This window comes from Panthera uncia (genome assembly GCF_023721935.1).
Source record: "Panthera uncia isolate 11264 chromosome E2 unlocalized genomic scaffold, Puncia_PCG_1.0 HiC_scaffold_19, whole genome shotgun sequence".
Lineage (NCBI taxonomy): Eukaryota > Metazoa > Chordata > Mammalia > Carnivora > Felidae > Panthera > Panthera uncia.
The window spans coordinates 7,073,891-7,082,833 of record NW_026057588.1 but is presented as its reverse complement, the minus strand read 5'-3'; the positions used below and the strand labels follow the sequence as shown (position 1 = coordinate 7,082,833).

The following is an 8,943-nucleotide window of genomic DNA, read 5'->3' as shown; positions in this document are numbered from 1 at the left end:
ATGCCTGAGGCGAAACCAGGTGGCTTTCAGAACTGCCCCCCCCCCCCCCATGTGGAGATGAGGTCCTCTTTTCTGAATGGGGACTAAGGGTTCCTCTCTTTGTAGGTTTGGGAGGATGGGATTATCTTCTCCGTATGGGAGGGGTTCCCTTCCTTGTGTGGGTGGGGGTGCCTTTCCCTGTGCAGTGAGGGTGTTCCTTTCTCTGTGGGGATTTGGGGGGCGGATCTCTGGGTACAGATGGAGATTCTCTGAATTTGAGTGCTTTTTCTCCATAGGGATGGGAGTGCTGTGTGTGTAGACTTGGGGAGTCTTTGCATGGTGACGGGGGTCCTCTACATTTGGGGATGGGTTCCTCTCCATGGGGACCGGGACCGCCTCTCTGAGTGAGGACTGAGTCCTTTCTCTGCGGGGGAAAGAAGTCCTTGTATGTATAGAGATTAGGGGTTCCTGTCTGCGTGATGAGGAGAGCTCTGGTCTGTACAAGGGGACAAGACAAGGAGGGGACCTCCTTTCTATAGGAATCGGGGCTTCGCCATGAAGGAGTTAGGGGGCTTTCTCCATATAGGGGCCAGAGGCCCTATGTGCAGTTGGGGGCCCTTCTTTGAATGGCACCGGGGGCATTCATTTACACGGAAATGAGGCTTTCTCTGTATGAAGAAGTGAACCGAAGAGAAGAGACGCAAGCCCCCAGAGGGGACCCTCCTCCTGGGGTGCCCAGACCGCTGGCACCAGGCCCACCTGGCTGTGGAGTGGGGGTCGAGCCCTTCACTGCAGCTAGCCAGGAGCCAGCAGGCAGGGGCGGGCGGAAGATGCTGTGGTCAGCACAGGTGTCCAGTTTCCAGCCCAGGGGAAGAGCTAATTATACCCCCAGGACCCGAAAGGTCAAGGCCTGGTGGCCCCGGGTGGATGGGACATGGCCTGCCTGGGGCAAGGGGAAACCTGATCGTTGAGACTCTCAATTTACACCTGGAAGGGCTGGACTTCTGGGTCTGAGGGAGGAGGGGCCTGGGGGCCTGGACTCCTGGGTTCTGGAAGAAGAGGGCACCGAGCTCTTGCTCAACGGTGAACATCTTTTACCTCACAGCGGCCAAAAAGGCCCCCAAAGGCAAAGATGAGGCCAAACCAGCTCCGAAGGAAGCGCCCCCTAAGGAGGCGCCTGCACAGCCCCCCAAAGGTGAGACGATGTTCCTGTGGGGTCAGCGGAACGTGGCTCTTCATCCCCCAGGCTCCCCTTGCCCCTCGGCGCCCACCCTGCCCTCTCTCCTTTAGCCCTACCTCCAGAGGTAACCCACCCTCCCCTGCTCACAGCCCTCCGTGGCTCCCCAGTGCCCCCAGGTCAGAGCCCAGCCCCCTCAGCCCGGCCCTCAAGCCCCAGCAACTGGCCGATTCCACCCAGTCTTGTCCAGCCCTGGATCCCACGGCCCGTCCTCACACCTCTCCTACCCCAAGCCCCATTCAGACAATCCAGTCTACCACCCTGCAGTCCACAGACGGGGAAACCGAGGCCCAAAGGGGGACACGTGGTCTTTGCCACGTCAGGAAAAGCCACTTTGCCCCGCGGTCTTTGGCATCTGAGCGGAGGGTCCCTCAGACTCTGAGCCGCGCCCCTTAAGTGCCCTGCCGCCCCTTCCCCAGCCTGCCTCAGACCCCCTAATCCTGTCTCCTGAGCAGAAGCCGCACCTGAGGACCAGTCTCCCACTGCTGAGGAGCCCACTGGCCTTTTCCTGAAGAAGCCGGACTCTGTGTCGGTGGAGAATGGTGAGAGGGTCTGAGGAAGGAGGGCCTGGGGACCAGGGCTCCCGGGGTCTGAGGGAGGATGGGGCGGTGGGCCTAGACCTACGGGGCTGAGGGAGTAGGGCCTGGGGGCCTGGACTCCCGGGTCTGGGGGAGGAGGGGCTGGGGCTCCCAGCTTCACAGTCCTCTCTGTAGAGTCTCATGGTTTCCGTCTGGCCACCCCCCCCCCCCCCCAACCCAGGAAAAGACACAGTGATCGTGGCCAAGGTGAACGGGAAGGAGCTCCCAGGGAAACCAGCCATCAAGTGGTTCAAGGGAAAGTGGCTGGAACTGGGCAGCAAGAGCGGGGCCCGATTCTCTTTCAAGGAGTCCCACGACTCTGCCAGCAATGTGAGGACCCCATGGGGGCGTGAGGGCACGTGGGCGAGGGGTGGAGGTTGTGCGGCCCCCGATTCTCAGAAGGCGTGTGGCCTGAGGCCTGGAGCCCCCGTAGGTGGCAAATGGGACTTTGAGGGATGGCGATTGTGCGGGGCAGGAGGCGAGGATGTGTGGGTTAGGGCAGGTGCGCTTGGGCACAGTGTGTGCATTTCCAGGACGCTCTCAGGGGTCAGGGGTGTGGGTCCCCTAGGGACCAAGCTTATCCAGGCATGGGAAGGGACAGCTGGTCCCTCCTGTGGGGCCAGGGTGAGGCCCCGGAGACGGAGTAGTGAGGTGGGCTCTTGCGGGGGGTGGGGAGGCTGCCGGGGAGTCACATGCACCCACACCTCTGGCCCCGGCCCCCAGGTATACACCGTGGAGCTGCACATTGGGAAGGTGGTACTGGGGGACCGCGGGAATTACCGCCTTGAGGTCAAAGCCAAGGATGTCTGCGACAGCTGTGCCTTCAACATCGATGTGGAGGGTGCGCTGGTGGGGGTGGGGGGGAGCAAAGGGTCGGGCCGGGGTGGGGGTTTCGGCCTGGTGTAGGAGAGCATGCAGATGTGGGGGTACGATTCAGGGGAGGAGGAAGCAGATGCAGGGGTCAGGGCCTTCAGCATTGGGGAGACACGAGGAGGTGTGTGGGCTTGGGGGTGAGACGGTTCAGGTTTTGGGTCCCCATGCGAACGCTTAGAAGGTGGCTTGAGTAGATTCTACGGTCACAGTGCACAGGCTTGAGAAGGTGGCGATACGGGCTTGGAAAGTGAGGTTGAAGGTGAGGGTGTACAAGCCTAGCCCCCAGATTTGGGGGCATATGTGTGGGCCCCTGAGGGTGTACGCTCTCTGGGGTCTACAGCCCAGGGTGTATGGGGCTTAGATATGGAGGATGCAGGGAATGAGGTTGCCCAGGCCTGGGGAGAAGAGCGTGCCGGCCTGGGCGTGTGGGGGTACAGGCTGCTGAGTGTGTGGTGCGTGGCAGCTAGGGAACGAGGTGTCCAGGCCCAAGTGAGAGAGTGCGCTGATCCAAGAAAGGGGGCCTGGGAGGAGGTTGTGCAGGCCGGAGGGGCGCTCTTGGTCTTAGACCAGGCCTTGCATCCAACTCACCTTCTACTCCCCGATCTCCTCCCCCCAGTGCCCCGTCAGGATACCTTTGGGCAAGGTCTAGAAAGCTTCAAGCGTTCGTAAGTGATCCTGGAGCCTGGGAAGAGGTGGGGAGGCGGGGGGTCTCCCTTGGGAGGGGAAGCTGTGGGGGAAGGGAGGATCGGGGAAGGCAAGGAGTGGGGGCCCAGGGTGGGCCTGAGGGCACAGGACCTCAGTGGGGTTCACGCACGCTCTCAATGCCACAGGGGTGAAGGGAAGTCAGAAGACAGGGGTGAGCTGGATTTCAGCAGCCTGTTGAAGAAGAGGTGAGCCCACCCCACGCGGCGTAGAGAGGGGAGATGGGGACTCACGAAGGAGAAGGATGGTGGGTGAGGTTCCACTGCCATCTCTGGACCCCCTGTGCCCCCCTCTGCCACCTCGTCCATCTACCCATCCCCCAGCCACCCAGCCATCCGTCCATCCGCCCACGCACCTGTCCACCATTCGCCTACACCCGTACTTACACCCACTCAACCGTCTGCCCACCGATTCACCTACCTACCCGCCCTTTAACCCATCGTCCTCACATCCGCTTTCCTGTTCACTTAGGCTGCAGTTCACCTAGGCATTCCCCTGTTCACCTAGCCAAACACCCATCCGTCCACTGGTCCAGCCACCCATTCACCAATCTCATCCATCCATCCCACCAGCTACCTTCTACTACCAGCTACCAGCTACTAATGGATTAGTATCCATTGACTAGTCCCTCCATCCCCTTACCTGCCCATCTGCCCACTCATCTACTCACCACCACTCGTCTACCCACCGTCTTCCCACATGTCCCTCCGCCCATCTGCCATTAGCCTGCCAGCCACCTGTTCATTAGCCCATCCGTTCGTCCTTCCCCCGCCCAGTTCCCCCGCTCATCTCTCCTCTCTTTGTTCCCTTCCCTTCCTTCCTTCTTTCCAGAGATCTCCTCACTTTCTCACTCAGCAAACATCTTCTGAGGCCTCCTGTCTACCTGGGCTGAGATCAGGGGACAGAGAGAAGTCTGACTGGGTCCCTCACGTTGAGTCACTGATTGATATGGGAAGATGGGTCTGGTCCAACAGACGTGGACACAGACCAAGACTGTTTAGTGTGATCAGAGAGAGGGTTCCATAGGGGCCTTGCGAGAACCCAGAGTGAGGGCAATCCAGGAGTGCCTCACAGAGGAGGGAAACTTTGGCAGTAGTCTGAAGAGGAGTCCATCAGGAAGAGAAAGTAGGGAGGGGTCATCCCGGCAGGGGAACATTCTGTGCAAAGGCTAGGGGGCAGGAGGGGGCCCAGAAGGTTCAGGAAAAGGCAAGTAGCGTGGTTGGGTGGTTGTGGGGGGTGGTGAGGGCATGGTGGGTGGGGTCGTGATCGCCAGGCTGAGCTGCTAGGACTTCCTCCTGAGGGCAGTGGGGACCCATGGAATAATCGTGAACAAAAAAAGTGTGGCATCTGATGTGGAAATTAGGAATATCCTCCCGGGGTCATGTGGGGAACAGGCTGGAGGGGAAGAGGCAGGATGGAGGCCAGGAGGCCAGGGAGGAGTCTGAGACGATGGGCCAGGTGGGAGAGGATAAGGGACACCGGGCCCAGAGAGAGAGAGAGAGAGAGAGGGGCACAGCGAGTGGGTGGAGAGGTGGAGGGAGCGCCTCACCTCCTCCCCCACCTGGGGGCCCTGCCTGCTCTCCCCACCCTCAGGGAGGTGGTTGAGGAGGAGAAGAAAAAGAAGAAAGATGATGATGACCTAGGCATCCCGCCTGAGATTTGGGAGCTCCTGAAAGGGGCAAAGAAGAGTGAGTACGAGAAGATCGCCTTCCAGTATGGCATCACGGACCTCCGGGGCATGCTGAAGCGGCTCAAGAAGGCCAAGGTCGAGGTCAAGAAGAGTGCAGGTCAGCACTGCTCTGAGGAGAGATGGGCCCTAACTGTAGGGACCCCAGCATCATGGGTATTGGATGTTTGGGCTCTGGACCTCTCTCTTGAAGGTCCCAATCTAAGGAGTAATAGAGCTCTGTTCTCAGGCACCTCTAAGTTCATGGGAGGCTTCCTGACCTTGACGTTGGAGAGCCTGTGGTCTGGGGAGGGAGACCTGGTATCTCTGGGGAGAACCAGGGCAGTGAGAACCTCTGAGCCCCATGCCCCCTGCATCCCTCAATCTCCAGCCTTCACGAAGAAGCTGGATCCAGCGTACCAAGTGGACAAGGGCAACAAGATCAAGTTGGTGGTGGAGATCAGTGACCCAGACCTTCCCCTTAAGTGGTTCAAGAACGGCCAGGAGATCAAACCAAGTAGCAAGTATGTGTTGGGGGACAGTCCCTTGCAGGGGTGGGCACGGGAAGAGCTGAGTCCCAGAGAGTGCCCAGAAATAAGGCTGGCCACTCTTAACCCAGAAAGGGCGCCCCCTCATCCATATGAAAAGAGCAAATACCTCAATAGAAAAATTGACAAAGGAGGGGCGCCTGGCAGGCTCAGTCGGCCCAGCGCATGACTCTTGATCTTGGAGTTGTGTGTTCGAGCCCCACGTTGGGTGTAGAGATTACTTTAAAAAAAAATCTCTTGGGGCGCCTGGGTGGCTCAGTCGGTTAAACGTCCGACTTCGGCTCAGGTCGTGATCTCACAGCTCGTGAGTTCGAGCCCCGCCTCAGGCTCTGTGCCGACAGCTCGGAGGCTGGAGCCTGCTTCGGATTCTGGGTCTCCCTCTCTCTCTACACCTCCTCTGCTCATGCTCTGTCTCTCTCTGTCTCAAAAATGAATAAACATTAAAAAAAAAGATTTAAAAAAATCTCTAAAAAAAAATTTGACAAAGGTAATAAAAACAGAAGTTTGGTTGCGAAGAAACCCAAAAGGCTAACATGCCATGGAGTACACATTCAACCTTGCAAATGACCGCAACAACAATAAAGGAAGTAATGCAAATAAATAACAGTCTGTCTGCTGTCCAAACGGGCAAAGACTTTACAAAATGATAAAACCCAGTGCTGGAGATGACACGGGGAAATGGGTACACAGATGCTGCTGGTGGGAATGGCACTTGCTGAATCTCTGAAAGGGCAATGTATTAAAAACCTTTCAGATTGTGCAGTTCTAAGGGTGCCTGGCTGGCTCAGTCAGTGAGGCGCTTGGCTCTCGATCTTGGGGTTGTGAGTTCAAGCCCCACATTGGGTGCAGAGGTTACTTTATTTTTAAATAAAGCGTTTATTTATTTATTTTGAGAGGGAGAGGGAGAGAGAGAGAGAGAGAGAGCAAGCAAGCACAGGGAAGGGGCAGAGACAGGGAAGGAGAATTCCAAGCAGGCTCAATGTTGTCAGCGCAGAGCCCAACGTGGGGCTCGATCTCACAAACCGTGAGATCATGACCTGAGCCAACAATCAAGGTTCGGAGGCTTAACCGACTGAGCCACCAGGTGTCCCAAGATTACTTAAAAAAAAAAAAAATCCAGATTGCACAATTCAAGGTATTTATCCTAAGTGAATTATGGTTATGCGTAGTTGGTCACAAGGATGTTCACTACAGCATTTGCGACTGTAGCGAGAAATGGAAAACCAAAATGTACAATTCCTTACTAGAGTGCTGTGCAGTCACTGAAAAGAGATTCTAAAATATATACTAACACAGGAGCCTGATCAAGATTAGCGTATGGGAAGAAGCATGGTCCCATTTCTGCTTCCCAAAATGTTGATACACGTACGTATAGTTAAGAGATTGGAAAGACAGAGGCTGCCTTGTGGGCAACAGTTATCTCGTGGGTGGGTCCTATTTTTAGGTTTTCCTTGGCTGTTTTTTTAAAGTTATTATTTGAGCAAGCTCTATACCCAACATGGGGTTCAAACTCATGAACCCCCGTGCCCCCGCCAAGATCAAGAGTTACAAGTTCCTCTGACTGAGCCAGCCAGGCATCCCGGCTGTGTTTTCTAAGATTCCCATCAATGAGACACAAAGTGAAGTTAGTTAAGGTACAGCTTCAGTTGCTGTAACTGAGGCCCTAAGATACATCACTGTAAATGAGAGAGAAATGTGTTTCTAGCTGATCGAGGCTAGTGGGTTCGCTCTCAGAGATTTTCTAGGGACTCAGGTTCCACATGTTTGGCTACACCATTTCTTGTGGCATTGTCCTCCTCTGCGTGATTGAAGCTGGGTCGTGGGTACATCTGTGTCTGGCAGACAGGAAAGGGGAAGGAGAGACGTCCAGAGCAAGCAACTCAGAGGTGGAGATGACCTAGCAGGTTTGCACATCGTACCCACTCGCATTCCATTGGCCCAAGCTCAGTGGGGCCCCGTCTCAGCTGCAAAGGAGGCTGGGAAATGTAGTTCTCTAGGCGGGTAGCTGTGTGTCCCTGCTAAATGGAAGGGGAGGATGGATATGGGCGGGGGGGGGGGGGGGGTGCCCAGTTAGGATTTCCGCTGTGGCTATTTAAATACTAGAAATTGGGGCGCCTCTGTGGTTCAGTCGGCTAAGCATCCGACTTCAGCTCAGGTCATGATCTCATGGTTCATGAGTTCGAGTCCCACGTTGGGTGAGCTCAAGCCCTGTTTCAGGTGAGCTCGTGCCCTGCTCTGGGTGAGCCCCGCTTTTCTTTCTTTCTTTCTGTCTGTCTGTCTGTCTGTCTCTCTCTCTGCCCCTGATGGGATTCTCTCTGCCCTCACTCACTTGCGCTCTCTGTCTCAAAACTAACTAAATAAACACATACACACTAGAAACTGGATCATCTGTCCTTCTCGCACACTATTTGGCTCTGAGAGGGAGTGACGAACTTGCCCCGAGAACTTGCCCTGAGATCTGGCCTGGGTAGATCTACCCTGGGGCGGGGATCTCCTCCAGGCTCTAGGCTGACGTAAGATTTTTGCACCAGGTACGTGTTTGAGAACGTTGGTAAGAAGCGAATTCTCACCATCAACAAGTGCACGTTGGCAGACGATGCTGCTTATGAGGTCGCTGTCAAAGATGAGAAGTGTTTCACTGAGCTCTTCGTCAAAGGCAAGGCTGAGATCTGGGCCTGAGCTTAGGGAGTGGGGCTGTGAAGGGCGTCCCGAAACTACTGACCTCCTGTTCCCCCGTGCCTCACAGAGCCTCCAGTCCTGATTGTCACACCACTCGAGGACCAGCAGGTGTTTGTGGGCGACCGGGTGGAAATGTCAGTGGAGGTGTCAGAAGATGGCGCCCAGGTCATGTGGTAAGTGACTCTTGATCCTTGAGCTCCATACAGGTGCCCACTGCTTCTTTGCCTCAGCTCTGATGTTTATGACCCCTCTTGGGGATTCTGGAGCTTTAACAGTCACCAGGAGACCTCAGCCTTTCTCTGTAAATCCTGACTTCTTTCTAGAACTTCTGACCTCTACCCATCTCATCTTCTTCCAGGTCCTTTTCCTGATCCCTGCTATTTCAGATTCATTTATTCATCCATTCAACCAATCATCCATCCTTTGGTCCGTCCACTCCTGTATCCATCACCCATCCATCCATCCATCCATCCACCCACCCTTGACCCATCTATCCCATTGGTTCATCCATCCATCCATCCATCCATCCATGACCCATCTATCCCATTGATTCATCCATCCGTCCACCCTTGACCCATATATCTCATTGGTTCATCCATCCGTCCACCCTAGACCCATCTATCCCATTGGTTCATCCATCCGTCCACCCTAGACCCATCTATCCCATTGGCTCATCCATCC

The 8,943-nt window shown here is 55.8% G+C and overlaps 1 protein-coding gene across 1 annotated transcript in view; it reads left to right on the top strand.

Annotated features, from left to right (window-relative positions):
- The window catches only part of MYBPC2 (myosin binding protein C2), a 25,423-nt gene continuing 16,480 nt past the window's right edge, over positions 1-8,943 (top strand). The window contains exons 1-11 of the mRNA XM_049622296.1: positions 1-19; positions 995-1,174; positions 1,672-1,758; positions 1,976-2,124; positions 2,518-2,635; positions 3,284-3,332; positions 3,498-3,557; positions 4,963-5,156; positions 5,427-5,559; positions 8,115-8,239; positions 8,330-8,435. Coding sequence (XP_049478253.1) covers positions 1-19; positions 995-1,174; positions 1,672-1,758; positions 1,976-2,124; positions 2,518-2,635; positions 3,284-3,332; positions 3,498-3,557; positions 4,963-5,156; positions 5,427-5,559; positions 8,115-8,239; positions 8,330-8,435 — 1,220 coding nt within the window. The remainder of the gene's footprint in view (positions 20-994; positions 1,175-1,671; positions 1,759-1,975; positions 2,125-2,517; positions 2,636-3,283; positions 3,333-3,497; positions 3,558-4,962; positions 5,157-5,426; positions 5,560-8,114; positions 8,240-8,329; positions 8,436-8,943) is intronic.